At 45.5% G+C, this 22591-nt stretch overlaps 1 protein-coding gene across 1 annotated transcript; it reads left to right on the top strand.

The window, feature by feature from the left end:
• Positions 1-18547: 18547 nt before the first annotated feature.
• Positions 18548-21896, top strand: LOC109780470 (salicylate/benzoate carboxyl methyltransferase-like). The gene is made up of 4 exons (XM_073496005.1): positions 18548-18709; positions 20902-21042; positions 21121-21198; positions 21475-21896. Exons 1-4 carry the CDS (start codon positions 18548-18550, stop codon positions 21814-21816), a joined length of 723 nt encoding a protein of 240 aa, XP_073352106.1. The 3' UTR covers positions 21817-21896.
• The last annotated feature ends 695 nt before the right edge of the window (positions 21897-22591 follow it).

The raw sequence follows: 22591 nt of genomic DNA, 5'->3' as shown, positions 1-22591 counted from the left end.
TTTGGAGCACAAATTGTTGATTCTGAAAGATGGACCGGCTGAATCTAATAATTGTCAGGAGGTCTTGAGTGACACAACCGGGTGGGAACGAAGGTAAGATGGATCATAGCACAATTATTTGAGGGAGCGAATTTATATCTTGAAGTTATCGAACAGCTTTTTTACCAGATCCACTAGATTGCATGCTAATTTTCAATTCTGTCAGGGATATGGAACAGCAGGAATCAGTTATGTATGTAATTACAACCAAGTCACTGTCACACAACGCCTCTCTCTTCTCTGCGCTTCTCTCACATCACCTCTCTCTTTCCTTTCTCTTTCACACACAACAACGGGCCAACACATGCATGCAGTTATAAAAAAAGCTCCTTCCCTTGCATGCGGCTCCATTCTTCTGCGCTCTCTCACATCACATCAGCACCTCACATGCATGCCTCTCACATGTGTGCCGTCAAACACCTGTTAATCGCTGGGAAAACAGTACCTACACAGTGGCATGCACATGCGTAGTCAGTAGGTGGTCAAATAACGCACAGATCACGACGCAAGTGAACAGCCTAGATAATGGGTACCGCGTAGCTCGGCCTAGGCTGCAACTTCCTGTTTTGGAGAACGGTTTTTTGTAGCTTGAGCTACGCGGTACCCACTATCGTAGTCGTCCAATATGAGCATTGGTGGATGTGGATCTGTGCTGAATTAGCAGCTGTGTCAGGCGGTAAACACATCACAATCTGGCGCCAGAATACCTTTGATGGGCCCGGTACTGTACCTGACATGATGTGACATGAGCCCGGTCAGACAAGCCCCACATACTATTGTCCCACCATCGACGTGTGACTCGTGGATTCAATATTTTTATCCCCAGCCATGAAGACTCTGATCCTCGTTTGGAGCACAAATTGTTGATTCTGAAAGATGCACCGGCTGAATCTAATAATTGTCAGGAGGTCTTGAGTGACACAACCGGATGGGAACGAAGGTAGGATGGATCATAGCACAATTATTTGAGGGAGCGAATTTATATCTTGAAGTTATCAAACACTTTTTTTACCAGATCCAGTAGATTGCATGCAAATTTTCAATTCTGTCAGGGATATGGAACAGCAGGAATCATTTATGTATGTAATTACAACCAAGTCACTGTCACACAACGCCTCTCTCTTCTCTGCGCTTCTCTCACATCACCTCTCTCTTTCCTTTCTCTTTCACACACAACAACGTGCCAACACATGCATGCAGTTATAAAAAAAGCTCCTTCCCTTGCATGCGGCTCCATTCTTCTGCGCTCTCTCACATCACATCAGCACCTCACATGCATGCCTCTCACATGTGTGCCGACAAACACTTGTTAATCGCTGGGAAAACAGTACCTACACAGTGGACATGCACATGCGTAGTCAGTAGGTGGTCAAATAACGCACAGATCACGACGCAAGTGAACGGCCTAGATAATGGGTACCGCGTAGCTCGGCCTAGGCTGCAACTTCCCGTTTTGGAGAACGGTTTTTTGTAGCTTGAGCTACGCGGTACCCACTATCGTAGTCGTCCAATATGAGCTTTGGTGCATGTGGATCTGTGCTGAATTAGCAGATGTGTCAGGCGGTAAACACATCACAGTCTGGCGCCAGAATACCTTTGATGGGCCCGGTACTATACCTGACATGATGTGACATGAGCCCGGTCAGACAAGCCCCACATACTATTGTCCCACCATCGACGTGTGACTCGTGGATTCAATATTTTTATCCCCAGCCATGAAGACTCTGATCCTCGTTTGGAGCACAAATTGTTGATTCTGAAAGATGCACCGGCTGAATCTAGTAATTGTCAGGAGGTCTTGAGTGACACAACCGGATGGGAACGAAGGTAGGATGGATCATAGCACAATTATTTGAGGGAGCGAATTTATATCTTGAAGTTATCAAACACTTTTTTTACCAGATCCAGTAGATTGCATGCTAATTTTCAATTCTGTCAGGGATATGGAACAGCAGGAATCATTTATGTATGTAATTACAACCAAGTCACTGTCACACAACGCCTCTCTCTTCTCTGCGCTTCTCTCACATCACCTCTCTCTTTCCTTTCTCTTTCACACACAACAACGTGCCAACACATGCATGCAGTTATAAAAAAAGCTCCTTCCCTTGCATGCGGCTCCATTCTTCTGCGCTCTCTCACATCACATCAGCACCTCACATGCATGCCTCTCACATGTGTGCCGACAAACACTTGTTAATCGCTGGGAAAACAGTACCTACACAGTGGACATGCACATGCGTAGTCAGTAGGTGGTCAAATAACGCACAGATCACGACGCAAGTGAACGGCCTAGATAATGGGTACCGCGTAGCTCGGCCTAGGCTGCAACTTCCCGTTTTGGAGAACGGTTTTTTGTAGCTTGAGCTACGCGGTACCCACTATCGTAGTCGTCCAATATGAGCTTTGGTGCATGTGGATCTGTGCTGAATTAGCAGATGTGTCAGGCGGTAAACACATCACAGTCTGGCGCCAGAATACCTTTGATGGGCCCGGTACTGTACCTGACATGATGTGACATGAGCCCGGTCAGACAAGCCCCACATACTATTGTCCCACCATCGACGTGTGACTCGTGGATTCAATATTTTTATCCCCAGCCATGAAGACTCTGATCCTCGTTTGGAGCACAAATTGTTGATTCTGAAAGATGCACCGGCTGAATCTAGTAATTGTCAGGAGGTCTTCAGTGACACAACCGGATGGGAACGAAGGTAGGATGGATCATAGCACAATTATTTGAGGGAGCGAATTTATATCTTGACGTTATCAAACACTTTTTTTACCAGATCCACTAGATTGCATGCTAATTTTCAATTCTGTCAGGGATATGGAACAGCAGGAATCATTTATGTATGTAATTACAACCAAGTCACTGTCACACAACGCCTCTCTCTTCTCTGTGCTTCTCTCACATCACCTCTCTCTTTCCTTTCTCTTTCACACACAACAACAGGCCAACACATGCATGCAGTTATAAAAAAAAGCTCCTTCCCTTGCATGCGGCTCCATTCTTCTGCGCTCTCTCACATCACATCAGCACCTCACATGCAGGCCTCTCACATGTGTGCCGACAAACACATGTTAATCGCTGGGAAAACAGTACCTACACAGTGGACATGCACATGCGTAGTCAGTAGGTGGTCAAATAACGCACAGATCACAACGCAAGTGAACGGCCTAGATAATGGGTACCGCGTAGCTCGGCCTAGGCTGCAACTTCCCGTTTTGGAGAACGGTTTTTTGTAGCTTGAGCTACGCGGTACCCACTATCGTAGTCGTCCAATATGAGCTTTGGTGCATGTGGATCTGTGCTGAATTAGCAGCTGTGTCAGGTGGTAAACACATCACAGTCTGGCGCCAGAATACCTTTGATCGGCCCGGTAATGTACCTGACATGATGTGACATGAGCCCGGTCAGACAAGCCCCACATACTATTGTCCCACCATCGACGTGTGACTCCTGGATTTAATATTTTTATCCCCAGCCATGAAGACTCTGCTCCTTGTTTGGAGCACAAATTGTTGATTCTGAAAGATGCACCGGCTGAATCTAATAATTGTCAGGAGGTCTTGAGTGACACAACCGGGTGGGAACGAAGGTAAGATGGATCATAGCACAATTATTTAAGGGAGCGAATTTATATCTTGAAGTTATCGAACAGTTTTTTTACCAGATCCACTAGATTGCATGCTAATTTTCAATTCTGTCAGGGATATGGAACAGCAGGAATCATTTATGTATGTAATTACAACCAAGTCACTGTCACACAACGCCTCTCTCTTCTCTGCGCTTCTCTCACATCACCTCTCTCTTTCCTTTCTCTTTCACACACAACAACAGGCCAACACATGCATGGAGTTATTAAAAAAAAGCTCCTTCCCTTGCATGCGGCTCCATTCTTCTGCGCTCTCTCACATCACATCAGCCACTCACATGCATGCCTCTCACATGTGTGCCGACAAACACCTGTTAATCGCTGGGAAAACAATACCTACATAGTGGACATGCACATGCGTAGTCAGTAGGTGGTCAAATAACGCACAGATCACGACGCAAGTGAATGGCCTAGATAATGGGTACCGCGTAGCTCGGCCTAGGCTGCAACTTCCCATTTTGGAGAACGGTTTTTTGTAGCTTGAGCTACGCGGTACCCACTATCGTAGTCGTCCAATATGAGCATTGGTGCATGTGGATCTGTGCTGAATTAGCAGCTGTGTCAGGCGGTAAACACATCACAGTCTGGCGCCAGAATACCTTTGATGGGCCCGGTACTGTACCTGACATGATGTGACATGAGCCCGGTCAGACAAGCCCCACATACTATTGTCCCACCATCGACGTGTGACTCGTGGATTCAATATTTTTATCCCCAGCCATGAAGACTCTGATCCTCGTTTGGAGCACAAATTGTTGATTCTGAAAGATGCACCGGCTGAATCTAATAATTGTCAGGAGGTCTTGAGTGACACAACCGGATGGGAACGAAGGTAGGATGGATCATAGCACAATTATTTGAGGGAGCGAATTTATATCTTGAAGTTATCAAACACTTTTTTTACCAGATCCACTAGATTGCATGCTAATTTTCAATTCTGTCAGGGATATGGAACAGCAGGAATCATTTATGTATGTAATTACAACCAAGTCACTGTCACACAACGCCTCTCTCTTCTCTGCGCTTCTCTCACATCACCTCTCTCTTTCCTTTCTCTTTCACACACAACAACGTGCCAACACATGCATGCAGTTATAAAAAAAGCTCCTTCCCTTGCATGCGGCTCCATTCTTCTGCGCTCTCTCACATCACATAAGCAACTCACATGCATGCCTCTCACATGTGTGCCGACAAACACCTGTTAATCGCTGGGAAAACAGTACCTACATAGTGGACATGCACATGCGTAGTCAGTAGGTGGTCAAATAACGCACAGATCATGACGCAAGTGAACGGCCTAGATAATGGGTACCGCGTAGCTCGGCCTAGGCTGCAACTTCCCATTTTGGAGAACGGTTTTTTGTAGCTTGAGCTACGCGGTACCCACTATCGTAGTCGTCCAATATGAGCATTGGTGCATGTGGATCTGTGCTGAATTAGCAGCTGTGTCAGGCGGTAAACACATCACAGTCTGGCGCCAGAATACCTTTGATGGGCCCGGTATTGTACCTGACATGATGTGACATGAGCCCGGTCAGACAAGCCCCACATACTATTGTCCCACCATCGACCTGTGACTCGTGGATTCAATATTTTTATCCCCAGCCATGAAGACTCTGCTCCTCGTTTGGAGCACAAATTGTTGATTCTGAAAGATGGACCGGCTGAATCTAATAATTGTCAGGAGGTCTTGAGTGACACAACCGGGTGGGAACGAAGGTAAGATGGATCATAGCACAATTATTTGAGGGAGCGAATTTATATCTTGAAGTTATCGAACAGCTTTTTTACCAGATCCACTAGATTGCATGCTAATTTTCAATTCTGTCAGGGATATGGAACAGCAGGAATCAGTTATGTATGTAATTACAACCAAGTCACTGTCACACAACGCCTCTCTCTTCTCTGCGCTTCTCTCACATCACCTCTCTCTTTCCTTTCTCTTTCACACACAACAACGGGCCAACACATGCATGCAGTTATAAAAAAAGCTCCTTCCCTTGCATGCGGCTCCATTCTTCTGCGCTCTCTCACATCACATCAGCACCTCACATGCATGCCTCTCACATGTGTGCCGTCAAACACCTGTTAATCGCTGGGAAAACAGTACCTACACAGTGGCATGCACATGCGTAGTCAGTAGGTGGTCAAATAACGCACAGATCACGACGCAAGTGAACAGCCTAGATAATGGGTACCGCGTAGCTCGGCCTAGGCTGCAACTTCCTGTTTTGGAGAACGGTTTTTTGTAGCTTGAGCTACGCGGTACCCACTATCGTAGTCGTCCAATATGAGCATTGGTGGATGTGGATCTGTGCTGAATTAGCAGCTGTGTCAGGCGGTAAACACATCACAATCTGGCGCCAGAATACCTTTGATGGGCCCGGTACTGTACCTGACATGATGTGACATGAGCCCGGTCAGACAAGCCCCACATACTATTGTCCCACCATCGACGTGTGACTCGTGGATTCAATATTTTTATCCCCAGCCATGAAGACTCTGATCCTCGTTTGGAGCACAAATTGTTGATTCTTAAAGATGCACCGGCTGAATCTAATAATTGTCAGGAGGTCTTGAGTGACACAACCGGATGGGAACGAAGGTAGGATGGATCATAGCACAATTATTTGAGGGAGCGAATTTATATCTTGAAGTTATCAAACACTTTTTTTACCAGATCCAGTAGATTGCATGCAAATTTTCAATTCTGTCAGGGATATGGAACAGCAGGAATCATTTATGTATGTAATTACAACAAAGTCACTGTCACACAACGCCTCTCTCTTCTCTGCGCTTCTCTCACATCACCTCTCTCTTTCCTTTCTCTTTCACACACAACAACGTGCCAACACATGCATGCAGTTATAAAAAAAGCTCCTTCCCTTGCATGCGGCTCCATTCTTCTGCGCTCTCTCACATCACATCAGCACCTCACATGCATGCCTCTCACATGTGTGCCGACAAACACTTGTTAATCGCTGGGAAAACAGTACCTACACAGTGGACATGCACATGCGTAGTCAGTAGGTGGTCAAATAACGCACAGATCACGACGCAAGTGAACGGCCTAGATAATGGGTACCGCGTAGCTCGGCCTAGGCTGCAACTTCCCGTTTTGGAGAACGGTTTTTTGTAGCTTGAGCTACGCGGTACCCACTATCGTAGTCGTCCAATATGAGCTTTGGTGCATGTGGATCTGTGCTGAATTAGCAGATGTGTCAGGCGGTAAACACATCACAGTCTGGCGCCAGAATACCTTTGATGGGCCCGGTACTATACCTGACATGATGTGACATGAGCCCGGTCAGACAAGCCCCACATACTATTGTCCCACCATCGACGTGTGACTCGTGGATTCAATATTTTTATCCCCAGCCATGAAGACTCTGATCCTCGTTTGGAGCACAAATTGTTGATTCTGAAAGATGCACCGGCTGAATCTAGTAATTGTCAGGAGGTCTTGAGTGACACAACCGGATGGGAACGAAGGTAGGATGGATCATAGCACAATTATTTGAGGGAGCGAATTTATATCTTGAAGTTATCAAACACTTTTTTTACCAGATCCAGTAGATTGCATGCTAATTTTCAATTCTGTCAGGGATATGGAACAGCAGGAATCATTTATGTATGTAATTACAACCAAGTCACTGTCACACAACGCCTCTCTCTTCTCTGCGCTTCTCTCACATCACCTCTCTCTTTCCTTTCTCTTTCACACACAACAACGTGCCAACACATGCATGCAGTTATAAAAAAAGCTCCTTCCCTTGCATGCGGCTCCATTCTTCTGCGCTCTCTCACATCACATCAGCACCTCACATGCATGCCTCTCACATGTGTGCCGACAAACACTTGTTAATCGCTGGGAAAACAGTACCTACACAGTGGACATGCACATGCGTAGTCAGTAGGTGGTCAAATAACGCACAGATCACGACGCAAGTGAACGGCCTAGATAATGGGTACCGCGTAGCTCGGCCTAGGCTGCAACTTCCCGTTTTGGAGAACGGTTTTTTGTAGCTTGAGCTACGCGGTACCCACTATCGTAGTCGTCCAATATGAGCTTTGGTGCATGTGGATCTGTGCTGAATTAGCAGATGTGTCAGGCGGTAAACACATCACAGTCTGGCGCCAGAATACCTTTGATGGGCCCGGTACTGTACCTGACATGATGTGACATGAGCCCGGTCAGACAAGCCCCACATACTATTGTCCCACCATCGACGCGTGACTCGTGGATTCAATATTTTTATCCCCAGCCATGAAGACTCTGATCCTCGTTTGGAGCACAAATTGTTGATTCTGAAAGATGCACCGGCTGAATCTAGTAATTGTCAGGAGGTCTTCAGTGACACAACCGGATGGGAACGAAGGTAGGATGGATCATAGCACAATTATTTGAGGGAGCGAATTTATATCTTGACGTTATCAAACACTTTTTTTACCAGATCCACTAGATTGCATGCTAATTTTCAATTCTGTCAGGGATATGGAACAGCAGGAATCATTTATGTATGTAATTACAACCAAGTCACTGTCACACAACGCCTCTCTCTTCTCTGTGCTTCTCTCACATCACCTCTCTCTTTCCTTTCTCTTTCACACACAACAACAGGCCAACACATGCATGCAGTTATAAAAAAAAGCTCCTTCCCTTGCATGCGGCTCCATTCTTCTGCGCTCTCTCACATCACATCAGCACCTCACATGCAGGCCTCTCACATGTGTGCCGACAAACACATGTTAATCGCTGGGAAAACAGTACCTACACAGTGGACATGCACATGCGTAGTCAGTAGGTGGTCAAATAACGCACAGATCACAACGCAAGTGAACGGCCTAGATAATGGGTACCGCGTAGCTCGGCCTAGGCTGCAACTTCCCGTTTTGGAGAACGGTTTTTTGTAGCTTGAGCTACGCGGTACCCACTATCGTAGTCGTCCAATATGAGCTTTGGTGCATGTGGATCTGTGCTGAATTAGCAGCTGTGTCAGGTGGTAAACACATCACAGTCTGGCGCCAGAATACCTTTGATCGGCCCGGTAATGTACCTGACATGATGTGACATGAGCCCGGTCAGACAAGCCCCACATACTATTGTCCCACCATCGACGTGTGACTCCTGGATTTAATATTTTTATCCCCAGCCATGAAGACTCTGCTCCTTGTTTGGAGCACAAATTGTTGATTCTGAAAGATGCACCGGCTGAATCTAATAATTGTCAGGAGGTCTTGAGTGACACAACCGGGTGGGAACGAAGGTAAGATGGATCATAGCACAATTATTTCAGGGAGCGAATTTATATCTTGAAGTTATCGAACAGTTTTTTTACCAGATCCACTAGATTGCATGCTAATTTTCAATTCTGTCAGGGATATGGAACAGCAGGAATCATTTATGTATGTAATTACAACCAAGTCACTGTCACACAACGCCTCTCTCTTCTCTGCGCTTCTCTCACATCACCTCTCTCTTTCCTTTCTCTTTCACACACAACAACAGGCCAACACATGCATGGAGTTATTAAAAAAAAGCTCCTTCCCTTGCATGCGGCTCCATTCTTCTGCGCTCTCTCACATCACATCAGCCACTCACATGCATGCCTCTCACATGTGTGCCGACAAACACCTGTTAATCGCTGGGAAAACAATACCTACATAGTGGACATGCACATGCGTAGTCAGTAGGTGGTCAAATAACGCACAGATCACGACGCAAGTGAATGGCCTAGATAATGGGTACCGCGTAGCTCGGCCTAGGCTGCAACTTCCCATTTTGGAGAACGGTTTTTTGTAGCTTGAGCTACGCGGTACCCACTATCGTAGTCGTCCAATATGAGCATTGGTGCATGTGGATCTGTGCTGAATTAGCAGCTGTGTCAGGCGGTAAACACATCACAGTCTGGCGCCAGAATACCTTTGATGGGCCCGGTACTGTACCTGACATGATGTGACATGAGCCCGGTCAGACAAGCCCCACATACTATTGTCCCACCATCGACGTGTGACTCGTGGATTCAATATTTTTATCCCCAGCCATGAAGACTCTGATCCTCGTTTGGAGCACAAATTGTTGATTCTGAAAGATGCACCGGCTGAATCTAATAATTGTGAGGAGGTCTTGAGTGACACAACCGGATGGGAACGAAGGTAGGATGGATCATAGCACAATTATTTGAGGGAGCGAATTTATATCTTGAAGTTATCAAACACTTTTTTTACCAGATCCACTAGATTGCATGCTAATTTTCAATTATGTCAGGGATATGGAACAGCAGGAATCATTTATGTATGTAATTACAACCAAGTCACTGTCACACAACGCCTCTCTCTTCTCTGTGCTTCTCTCACATCACCTCTCTCTTTCCTTTCTCTTTCACACACAACAACAGGCCAACACATGCATGCAGTTATAAAAAAAAGCTCCTTCCCTTGCATGCGGCTCCATTCTTCTGCGCTCTCTCACATCACATCAGCACCTCACATGCAGGCCTCTCACATGTGTGCCGACAAACACATGTTAATCGCTGGGAAAACAGTACCTACACAGTGGACATGCACATGCGTAGTCAGTAGGTGGTCAAATAACGCACAGATCACAACGCAATTGAACGGCCTAGATAATGGGTACCGCGTAGCTCGGCCTAGGCTGCAACTTCCCGTTTTGGAGAACGGTTTTTTGTAGCTTGAGCTACGCGGTACCCACTATCGTAATCGTCCAATATGAGCTTTGGTGCATGTGGATCTGTGCTGAATTAGCAGCTGTGTCAGGCGGTAAACACATCACAGTCTGGCGCCAGAATACCTTTGATGGGCCCGGTACTGTACCTGACATGATGTGACATGAGCCCGGTCAGACAAGCCCCACATATTATTGTCCCACCATCGACGTGTGACTCGTGGATTCAATATTTTTATCCCCAGCCATGAAGACTCTGATCCTCGTTTGGAGCACAAATTGTTGATTCTGAAAGATGCACCGGCTGAATCTAATAATTGTCAGGAGGTCTTCAGTGACACAACCGGATGGGAACGAAGGTAGGATGGATCATAGCACAATTATTTGAGGGAGCGAATTTATATCTTGACGTTATCAAACACTTTTTTTTACCAGATCCACTAGTTGCATGCTAATTTTCAATTCTGTCAGGGATATGGAACAGCAGGAATCATTTATGTATGTAATTACAACCAAGTCACTGTCACACAACGCCTCTCTCTTCTCTGTGCTTCTCTCACATCACCTCTCTCTTTCCTTTCTCTTTCACACACAACAACAGGCCAACACATGCATGCAGTTATAAAAAAAGCTCCTTCCCTTGCATGCGGCTCCATTCTTCTGCGCTCTCTCACATCACATCAGCACCTCACATGCATGCCTCTCACATGTGTGCCGACAAACACCTGTTAATCGCTGGGAAACATTACCTACACAGTGGACATGCACATGCGTAGTCAGTAGGTGGTCAAATAACGCACAGATCACGACGCAAGTGAACGGCCTAGATAATGGGTACCGCGTAGCTCGGCCTAGGCTGCAACTTCCTGTTTTGGAGAACGGTTTTTTGTAGCTTGAGCTACGCGGTACCCACTATCGTAGTCGTCCAATATGAGCTTTGGTGCATGTGGATCTGTGCTGAATTAGCAGCTGTGTCAGGTGGTAAACACATCACAGTCTGGCGCCAGAATACCTTTGATGGGCCCGGTACTGTACCTGACATGATGTGACATGAGCCCGGTCAGACAAGCCCCACATACTATTGTCCCACCATCGACGTGTGACTCCTGGATTTAATATTTTTATCCCCAGCCATGAAGACTCTGCTCCTTGTTTGGAGCACAAATTGTTGATTCTGAAAGATGCACCGGCTGAATCTAATAATTGTCAGGAGGTCTTGAGTGACACAACCGGGTGGGAACGAAGGTAAGATGGATCATAGCACAATTATTTGAGGGAGCGAATTTATATCTTGAAGTTATCGAACAGTTTTTTTACCAGATCCACTAGATTGCATGCTAATTTTCAATTCTGTCAGGGATATGGAACAGCAGGAATCAGTTATGTATGTAATTACAACCAAGTCACTGTCACACAACGCCTCTCTCTTCTCTGCGCTTCTCTCACATCACCTCTCTCTTTCCTTTCTCTTTCACACACAACAACAGGCCAACACATGCATGGAGTTATTAAAAAAAAGCTCCTTCCCTTGCATGCGGCTCCATTCTTCTGCGCTCTCTCACATCACATCAGCAACTCACATGCATGCCTCTCACATGTGTGCCGACAAACACCTGTTAATCGCTGGGAAAACAATACCTACATAGTGGACATGCACATGCGTAGTCAGTAGGTGGTCAAATAACGCACAGATCACGACGCAAGTGAATGGCCTAGATAATGGGTACCGCGTAGCTCGGCCTAGGCTGCAACTTCCCATTTTGGAGAACGGTTTTTTGTAGCTTGAGCTACGCGGTACCCACTATCGTAGTCGTCCAATATGAGGATTGGTGCATGTGGATCTGTGCTGAATTAGCAGCTGTGTCAGGCGGTAAACACATCACAGTCTGGCGCCAGAATACCTTTGATAGGCCCGGTACTGTACCTGACATGATGTGACATGAGCCCGGTCAGACAAGCCCCACATACTATTGTCCCACCATCGACGTGTGACTCGTGGATTCAATATTTTTATCCCCAGCCATGAAGACTCTGCTCCTCGTTTGGAGCATAAATTGTTGATTCTGAAAGATGCACCGGCTGAATCTAATAATTGTCAGGAGGTCTTGAGTGACACAACCGGGTGGGAACGAAGGTAAGATGGATCGTAGCACAATTATTTGAGGGAGCGAATTTATATCTTGAAGTTATCGAACACTTTTTTTACCAGGTCCACTAGATTGCATGCTAATTTTCAATTCTGTTAGGGATATGGAACAGCAGGAATCATTTATGTATGTAATTACAACCAAGTCACTGTCACACAACGCCTCTCTCTTCTTTGCGCTTTTCTCACATCACCTCTCTCTTTCCTTTCTCTTTCACACACAACAACAGGCCAACACATGCATGCAGTTATAAAAAAAGCTCCTTCCCTTGCATGCGGCTCCATTCTTCTGCGCTCTCTCACATCACATCAGCACCTAGCTCACATGCATGCCTCTCACATGTGTGCCGACAAACACCTATTAATCGCTGGGAAAACAGTACCTACACAGTGGACATGCACATGCGTAGTCAGTAGGTGGTCAAATAACGCACAGATCACGACGCAAGTGAACGGCCTAGATAATGGGTACCGCGTAGCTCGGCCTAGGCTGCAACTTCCCGTTTTGGAGAACGGTTTTTTGTAGCTTGAGCTACGCGGTACCCACTATCGTAGTCGTCCAATATGAGCTTTGGTGCATGTGGATCTGTGCTGAATTAGCAGCTGTGTCAGGCGGTAAACACATCACAGTCTGGCGCCAGAATACCTTTGATGGGCCCGGTACTGTACCTGACATGATGTGACATAAGCCCGGTCAGACAAGCCCCACATACTATTGTCCCACCATCGACGTGTGACTCGTGGATTCAATATTTTTATCCCCAGCCATGAAGACTCTGATCCTCGTTTGGAGCACAAATTGTTGATTCTGAAAGATGCACCGGCTGAATCTAATAATTGTCAGGAGGTCTTGAGTGACACAACCGGATGGGAACGAAGGTAGGATGGATCATAGCACAATTATTTGAGGGAGCGAATTTATATCTTGAAGTTATCAAACACTTTTTTCACCAGATCCACTAGATTGCATGCTAATTTTCAATTATGTCAGGGATATGGAACAGCAGGAATCATTTATGTATGTAATTACAACCAAGTCACTGTCACACAACGCCTCTCTCTTCTCTGCGCTTCTCTCACATCACCTCTCTCTTTCCTTTCTCTTTCACACACAACAACGTGCCAACACATGCATGCAGTTATAAAAAAAGCTCCTTCCCTTGCATGCGGCTCCATTCTTCTGCGCTCTCTCACATCACGTCAGCAACTCACATGCATGCCGCTCACATGTGTGCCGACAAACACCTGTTAATCGCTGGGAAAACAGTACCTACATAGTGGACATGCACATGCGTAGTCAGTAGGTGGTCAAATAACGCACGGATCACAACGCAAGTGAACGGCCTAGATAATGGGTACCGTGTAGCTCGGGCTAGGCTACAACTTCCCATTTTGGAGAACGGTTTTTTGTAGCTTGAGCTACGCGGTACCCACTATCGTAGTTGTCCAATATGAGCATTGGTGCATGTGGATCTGTGGTTAATTAGCAGCTGTGTCAGGCGGTAAACACATCACAGTCTGGCGCCAGAATACCTTTGATGGGCCCGGTACTGTACCTGACATGATGTGACATGAGCCTGGCCAGACAAGCCCCACATACTATTGTCCAACCATCGACGTGTGACTCGTGGATTCAATATTTTTATCCCCAGCCATGAAGACTCTGCTCCTTGTTTGGAGCACAAATTGTTGATTCTCAAAGATGCACTGGCTGAATCTAATAATTGTGAGGAGGTCTTGAGTGACACAACCGGGTGGGAACGAAGGTAAGATGGATCATAGCACAATTATTTGAGGGAGCGAATTTATATCTTGAAGTTATCGAACACTTTTTTTTACCAGATCCACTAGATTGCATGCTAATTTTCAATTCTGTCAGGGATATGGAACAGCAGGAATCATTTATGTATGTAATTACAACCAAGTCACTGTCACACAACGCCTCTCTCTTCTCTGCGCTTCTCTCACATCACCTCTCTCTTTCCTTTCTCTTTCACACACAACAACAGGCCAACACATGCATGGAGTTATTAAAAAAAAGCTCCTTCCCTTGCATGCGGCTCCATTCTTCTGCGCTCTCTCACATCACATCAGCCACTCACATGCATGCCTCTCACATGTGTGCCGACAAACACCTGTTAATCGCTGGGAAACATTACCTACACAGTGGACATGCACATGCGTAGTCAGTAGGTGGTGAAATAACGCACAGATCACGATGCAAGTGAACGGCCTAGATAATGGGTACCGCGTAGCTCGGCCTAGGCTGCAACTTCCCGTTTTGGAGAACGGTTTTTTGTAGCTTGAGCTACGCGGTACCCACTATCGTAATCGTCCAATATGAGCTTTGGTGCATGTGGATCTGTGCTGAATTAGCAGCTGTGTCAGGCGGTAAACACATCACAGTCTGGCGCCAGAATACCTTTGATGGGCCCGGTACTGTACCTGACACGATGTGACATGAGCCCGGTCAGACAAGCCCCACATATTATTGTCCCACCTTCGACGTGTGACTCGTGGATTCAATATTTTTATCCCCAGCCATGAAGACTCTGCTCCTCGTTTGGAGCACAAATTGTTGATTCTGAAAGATGCACCGGCTGAATCTAATAATTGTCAGGAGGTCTTGAGTGACACAACCGGGTGGGAACGAAGGTAAGATGGATCATAGCACAATTATTTGAGGGAGCGAATTTATATCTTGAAGTTATCGAACACTTTTTTTACCAGGTCCACTAGATTGCATGCTAATTTTCAATTCTGTTAGGGATATGGAACAGCAGGAATCATTTATGTATGTAATTACAATCAAGTCACTGTCACACAACGCCTCTCTCTTCTCTGCGCTTCTCTCACATCACCTCTCTCTTTCCTTTCTCTTTCACACACAACAACAGGCCAACACATGCATGGAGTTATAAAAAAGCACCTTCCCTTGCATGCGGCTCCATTCTTCTGCGCTCTCTCACATCACATCAGCACCTAGCTCACATGCATGCCTCTCACATGTGTGCCGACAAACACCTGTTCATCGCTGGGAAAACAGTACCTACACAGTGGACATGCACATGCGTAGTCAGTAGGTGGTCAAATAACGCACAGATCACGACGCAAGTGAACGGCCTACATAATGGGTACCGCGTAGCTCGGCCTAGGCTGCAACTTCCCGTTTTGGAGAACGGTTTTTTGTAGCTTGAGCTACGCGGTACCCACTATCGTAGTCGCCCAATATGAGCTTTGGTGCATGTGGATCTGTGCTGAATTAGCAGCTGTGTCAGGCGGTAAACACATCACAGTCTGGCGCCAGAATACCTTTGATAGGCCCGGTACTGTACCTGACATGATGTGACATGAGCCCGGTCAGACAAGCCCCACATACTATTGTCCCACCATCGACGTGTGACTCGTGGATTCAATATTTTTATCCCCAGCCATGAAGACTCTGATCCTCGTTTGGAGCACAAATTGTTGATTCTGAAAGATGCACCGGCTGAATCTAATAATTGTCAGGAGGTCTTGAGTGACACAACCGGGTGGGAACGAAGGTAAGATGGATCATAGCACAATTATTTAAGGGAGCGAATTTATATCTTGAAGTTATCGAACACTTTTTTTTTACCAGATCCACTAGATTGCATGCTAATTTTCAATTCTGTCAGGGATATGGAACAGCAGGAATCATTTATGTATGTAATTACAACCAAGTCACTGTCACACAACGCCTCTCTCTTCTCTGCGCTTCTCTCACATCACCTCTCTCTTTCCTTTCTCTTTCACACACAACAACAGGCCAACACATGCATGCAGTTATAAAAAAAAGCTCCTTCCCTTGCATGCGGCTCCATTCTTCTGCGCTCTCTCACATCACGTCAGCACCTCACATGCATGCCTCTCACATGTGTGCCGACAAACACCTGTTAATCCCTGGGAAAACAGTACCTACACAGTGGACATGCACATGCGTAGTCAGTACGTGGTCAAATAACGCACAGATCACCACGCAAGTGAATGGCCTAGATAATGGGTACCGCGTAGCTCGGCCTAGGCTGCAACTTCCCGTTTTGTGAGTCTGTAGGGAAGTTTGTAGGAAGAGCATGCCGGATTGGCTATGCTGACTGTTCCGGTTACTAAGAAATGATGAACTGATGATCACCTAACACCTAACTGGCTGATCTGTCACTGAGTTTTTGAAGGTCACCACATTTGATGAGATGGAAGCATTGCTTTCTTTAGGGACACAATATGTAGATAATAATGTCTAAAGTCTCCTTCAGTTTGTTGTTATTCAGGATGATCAGTCGGTGGCTTATTGTTATAGGCTATCCTTGACATTTTGGAAGGCAGCAGCGTATTCAAACTGCATTACTCAAACTATGAGACGTGGGTGAGCTTTCTTGCGTGGAGTATGTGACTGCGTCACTTCTATCTCTATGAATTTTATATATTGTGTTATTTTGTTGTTCGAACAGACTGATGTTTATACTGTACTCCCTCTGTAAAGAAATATAAGAGCGTTTGGATCACTATTTTAGTTATCTAAACGCTCTTATATTTATTTACGGAGGGAGTATATGTGTGACCTGTTTGTCTAAGTACTCCCTCCGTCCGGAAATACTTGTCATCAAAATGGATGAAAATGGATGTATCTAAAACTAAAATATATCTAGATACATCCATTTCAATGACAAATATTTCCGGACCGAGGGAGTACATGTTTCATGCCACGACTTTATACTAAGTGATCATCGATCTCGTATATTATTAGTTCATTATTCAGTCAAAAGTTAGCTTTCAGTTATTGTCAGAGTTCGTCTGCATAGGGCAGATTGGCAGGCTGCCCGGTTTGAAACCGAATTGGCTCCCCAAATGTTGGGTACGCAAATTACAGAACTAGTTAGGTTGTTTTGATATAACCGGATATTGGCTTGCAAAAGCACTAGTACATCTTTTTGCTGCAAACCAAATACTGCCCTAAAATTCTAGTAGGGCAACAAATTCAGCCTGAGGTTTCTGTTGTGTGTGTCTTGATAAGATGTGTGATGAGACTGAAGCAGTTATAAAATCAATAATAGTTGGCACTAATGTGTTTTAGTTAACTAGAGATGAATCCGTTTGCATGTTAAGATAATTGAGTCAGTGAGGATCAACTATTTTAGTAGGTGCTCCCTCCATTCCAAAATAGATGACTTTAGTATAAAGTTAGTACAAAGTTAAGTAATTTATTTTGGAACGGAGGGAGTATATAGGATTCTGTATTGCTGATCTCAGTGTGGTTGAAAGGAACTCCTTGCCGACATTGAGTGTCAGCTATAGTTAATATTCCATACGTATCCATGTGATGAAGAAACTAACTACTAGCAACCAACTAATAATGCACATGTAAGCAAAGCACTAGCTCTGTATGATCCTTCCTTCAGCGATGGGAGCACCATGAGCGGTGTAGAACGCTCAGGCCTCAGGAGCACCAGACCATGAACAAAAATGAAATGCAACAGAACATTTCACTTGAAAGTTGACTATCATGCAATCATTCTATTTAGTAACTTTTTTAGCACTATCATTCTATTTAACTTTTTTTGGGTAAAATCATTCTATTTAACTAGTGCGCTGTTAGCAGCTGAACGACTGATGGGCCTGAAGCCCAGAAGAAGACCAGGCCCAAGACAGATGCAGCCCAACGCACTAGCCAGCTTACGACAAACCAAGTGTCCGAAGTAAAAAATGGCACTAGCTAGACTATAAAGTATTGCTTAAAATTACTTTGCGGCACTACTGAACCAATAAGCAAACAGATATAGTGGTTAATATATATGTGAAAATATTGATAACAAAGGCTGTTGCCTTCATCCCCCACGGCCGCGGACCTGTTGTTGTCCACAGCTGCGTCCAGCGTGAAGGACCAGAAGGTGCCACTGCTCAATGCTCGCTCCGAGAACTAGTTCATGCAGCTGATGGAGGAGGTGTTGCGCAGGTCGTTGATCAACCATGGTCTCGCGTCGTCGTCCCCTCTGAGCAACCATGACGTTCAGATTGGATGCCACGTCAAGGAGGAGGCACTGTCCCTTCCGCGTCGCCAATCGGGCCCTCGCCGGAGGCGAACCCTCTCGCCTCCACCACTATCTCAAAGGCGTCGGCGTCGGCAGTGTGTCTTCATCCAAATGCAAAGTTGAGAAGAAGGAGGTGCGACCGGCATAGCGCAATGCGGCATTCGCCAAGACCCAGGTGGCGCCTGCCTGGGTGCTCATAGAGGCTTGGGTCCTTGATTGGTTCAAGATCACTGTCGAGTCGGACGCCCGCCGCAGGCACTAGCTAAACACCCAGCTCCTCCAAGTGAGGTTGGCAGAGTCCGAGCGTACCATCCGTCTCCAAGAAGCCGGCGACAGGCGGCGCAATGCTACCGAGGATGCACTGAAGCGTCTGCCTGCGAGAGCGCCGCGGCCTGACATGGATGTCGTCATGCATGGGGGGCCTTCCGCCACTGGCTCAACGTGGGCGGTGGTCGCAACGACGACGGTGGTGCCGGCTGCCTGGGAGGCCAGGCCTACGAGTTCATCGTCTACTACTATGCTTAGTTTTAGTTTAGTTTAGTTTTAGTTTATTCCGAACTTGTAAATTCCATCCGGTTTGCATGCAATGTATTGAACTTGCTAATTTTCGTTCGACTTTGGTGCGGATATTGGTGACTTTCAGTTGGATGGCCTTTGCCCGGCCGTCTTGTCCGTGGATATTCGTGGGCGAAAATTTGATGATCTGCATTGAAGATGGCGTAGGCACCACGGATTGAAACACTTGGATGCATATGGCGTACGTACGTGTTACCTCGATCTGTCTTGGTAAAGATCTGCAGCGGGGAGTGACCTTTCGAAGCAGCCGGACTGGAACATTGTCAGCCAGCATGCAGTCAATAGTACCACAGCCTACGACTCACGTGTCCTTTGGTCGTAGCAGCGTGCGGCATAATATTTCCGATTGCTTATAGGATCCAGAGAGACTTTGGAGCACAGCAGTACACGTCGCACGTGTTCATATAACAGTCTTATTGAGCAAAAGTTGTATGCATGCATTGACCCAAAACAGTGGAAGACGAGAAATTGCAGAACCACAATAATTGACGACAGCCAAAATGCGTGAAAAATCAAGGGTGGAACGTACACTGGAAGTTCAGGCTCAGGTTCAACTGCACAATTTATAATAATAAACTGAACGACAAATCAAAATACTTATTTGACAGCACAAATAAATGGCCAAGAGCCTGGAAATTTGAATTTGTTTTTTATTGTTTATTTACTTTCGGAGTTTTTTCTCACTGTTTATTTACTGCATTATAAACAAAACTAAAGACCAAGTAAATGATTCCTTTGACTCATACGCGCATTGTTGCGCGAATGTCACTTAAAGAGCGTTTTTCTTACACTACACTACACTAGTGTAAAAAACGTTCTTATATTATGGGACGGATGGAGTATTTGCATATAAAATGAGTCCAAAAGTAAACGGAATCAAAGTTTGACAAAATATATAGAAGGAAATATCAATAATTATAATATTGAAAATAAATTATGAAAATATAACTAATGATGGATATATTGGTGTTATGTATATTTATATTTTTGCATATATGTTCGGCCAAACTAAAAAGGTATTGACTTTTTGACTCAATTTATACGTCATATATTTCGGGATGGAGGGAGTACCGAGATGCAACGCTGCAGCAGAATTCAACGTAGGAAAAGCAGCCAGCGTGGGCTAAACGTTGCTAAATCATGGAATCCTGATCATAGATATAGTTCCTTTCCGGCTAGCTACTAGAATCTGGTTCCTGCACAAAGCTTTAATCTGGAGGTGAGGTTAATCCTGCTCCAAGAAGCTGGCAATGGCGTCCATGTTGACGGTGCATATGAATCAATAACAAGGGGAAACAAGCTATGCTCGCAATTCCTTTGTTCAGGTATATATATTTTGCCCTCCAGATTAACTCACTATGCTGTTTGCACCTAGCTTCCGTCGATAATTCCGTCAAGAATTTCTTCAAACACGGTTGGCAACATTCTATTTAAGGAAGAATGAGAACATTATAAAGACCACATTTGATAAAGAACACTGCACCTCGATTACAGAATGGTGAGCAGAAGAGGATGAAGCCCCTGATAGAAGCGGCCATCGTTTATTTATGCCCCGGCACTAGCACCTTGTTGCCCACAAAGATGGTGATTGCGGACCTGGGCTGCTCCTCTGGTCCAAACGCGATAGCGCTAGTCTCGATCGCCGTCGAGGCCATCCACAATCACGGCCACCAGCTCCTACAGCCACCTCCTGAAGTGTCTGTGCTTCTCAACGACCTGCCTGACAATGACTTCAACATGGTGGTGTAGAACCTGGTCACGCTACGTCAAAGCAGCAACGATACCATTGTCATGACCGGAGTTTTACCGGGGTCGTTTTACGAGAGGCTCTTCACTAGTGGTTCCTTGCATCTTGTCTTCTCGTCCAACAGCCTGCATTGGCTCTCCAAGGTGTGCGTTTAGAACTGCTCGTTGGATTGATCCATTGCTTTTCTAGTTGGTTTTGTAAGCAGAACCTCATCTCTACAGGCTCCTGAAGATCTAACAAGGAACCAGATCCCAGCGTATGACATTGATGAGCATACAAGGCTTGAAAGGCGTCCTATGGTCCTTCAAGCTTATGCACAGTAGTTCAGAAAAGATTTTACACGTTTCCTTGAGCTGAGGGCCAAAGAAATGATCCCAGGAGGCTGGATGGTTGTTTCCCTTGTAGGGAGGGATTCTGATGTAGTCACCCCCGAATTCTCTCACCTCTGCGAATTCGTAGCTCAGATTCTAAGCGTCATGGTCTCAGAGGTACAATATTTTCTAGCATTGCATTTTTATAATTTAATAACCAACGCTGAGTATTTGACCTCAAATCTTTTGGTATGCTTTTGACAGGGTGTAATCGACAAAGCAAAGTTTGACTCTTTCTATTTGCCTGTGTATGAACCTTCCAACAAAGAGCTGAGGGAGATCATCCAAGATGAAGGTTCGTTTTCAATCACTGAGATGCTGGCGAACAATCCTTTTGTCGGTCTGGAAAGCACACTTGTGGTCCCAAGCAGGTTTGCTAGTGTGACCAGAGCCATATTTGAGCCGATAATAGTCCTTCATTTTGGAGAAGTCATGGATGAATTTGTGAGGACCTTGGAGCGACGCTGGAGCAGGGAAGGCAGCTTGCAAGAGGAACATACCAAAAGCCCACGATCAATGCTGGCGATATCCCTCAAGAAGGCATGACCAGGCACACCGTTTACTCTAGTTCTTTGTGGCGGTGCCATGAAGACAGAGAGTTTGATGTCCTCACAGAATCGATTTTTTGAATCTTACGAGTTTATGTTATTGTGTCATGTTGCTGTTGTTGGTTAGATCTGTGTGGAGTTGGAATCTTTCAACGACATTTTGATGAAGTTTTTGTGATTCAGCGACCTGCACTTCTAGGGGATCATCCCTGGCCCAAGCACAATCATCGCTCGCGGCTTCCCATCTTTTTGGATGGCTGGCTCAAGGGCCTTTCAGGCACCTTTATTGGTAATTGAGTCTGTGCATGTGAAACGAGTAGCAGTAGCGTTGCTCCGATCCAGTTGCAGAGAAAATGTTTTCAAGAGATTTTATTGTAATTCTTAGTTGTGAGAGTTACTTTGTAATTTCTTGAATCTTGGATCCAAAGCAATGTACCTGTAATGGTTTTGAGAATAAATAAAGTTACATGTGTTTTTCTCAAAAAATTAAGTTAACCGTTGTGTCTCCCTGCTTGCTTGATTTCTTCAAAATACACTGCATCTGATGAGAACCTCTGGATGGTACAGATTCTAGTGGAGCCATCTCAGACCACTTAGTGTACATTTCATGAAAACCCCACTGATACTAGTTAGCTGTAAAACTTGACTTTTGCAGTAACCACCTCGACTTTCTCATATCCAATAGTTTTGTCCTTGGCAATAAGACTATTTTTCAAACCTCACAGCGCTGATGTCTGCTCTGTAAATGTGAACTTGTTTTTTTTAATGTGTTT

The sequence above is a fragment of the Aegilops tauschii genome, chromosome 3, assembly GCF_002575655.3.
Source record: "Aegilops tauschii subsp. strangulata cultivar AL8/78 chromosome 3, Aet v6.0, whole genome shotgun sequence".
In the NCBI taxonomy this organism is placed as follows: Eukaryota; Viridiplantae; Streptophyta; class Magnoliopsida; order Poales; family Poaceae; genus Aegilops; species Aegilops tauschii.
This window is presented reverse-complemented; position numbering and strand designations above follow the sequence as displayed.

What these genes read in the sequence shown, in the direction of transcription:
- LOC109780470 (XM_073496005.1), top strand. Translation starts at nt 18,548, where the DNA reads ATGACGTTCAGATTGGATGCCACGTCAAGGAGGAGGCACTGTCCCTTC. An exon ending in GCCTGCATTGGCTCTCCAAG is followed by an intron (nt 21,043 to 21,120) that starts GTGTGCGTTTAG and finishes TCATCTCTACAG; the next exon opens with GCTCCTGAAGATCTAACAAG. An exon ending in GGCTTGAAAGGCGTCCTATG is followed by an intron (nt 21,199 to 21,474) that starts GTCCTTCAAGCT and finishes TGCTTTTGACAG; the next exon opens with GGTGTAATCGACAAAGCAAA.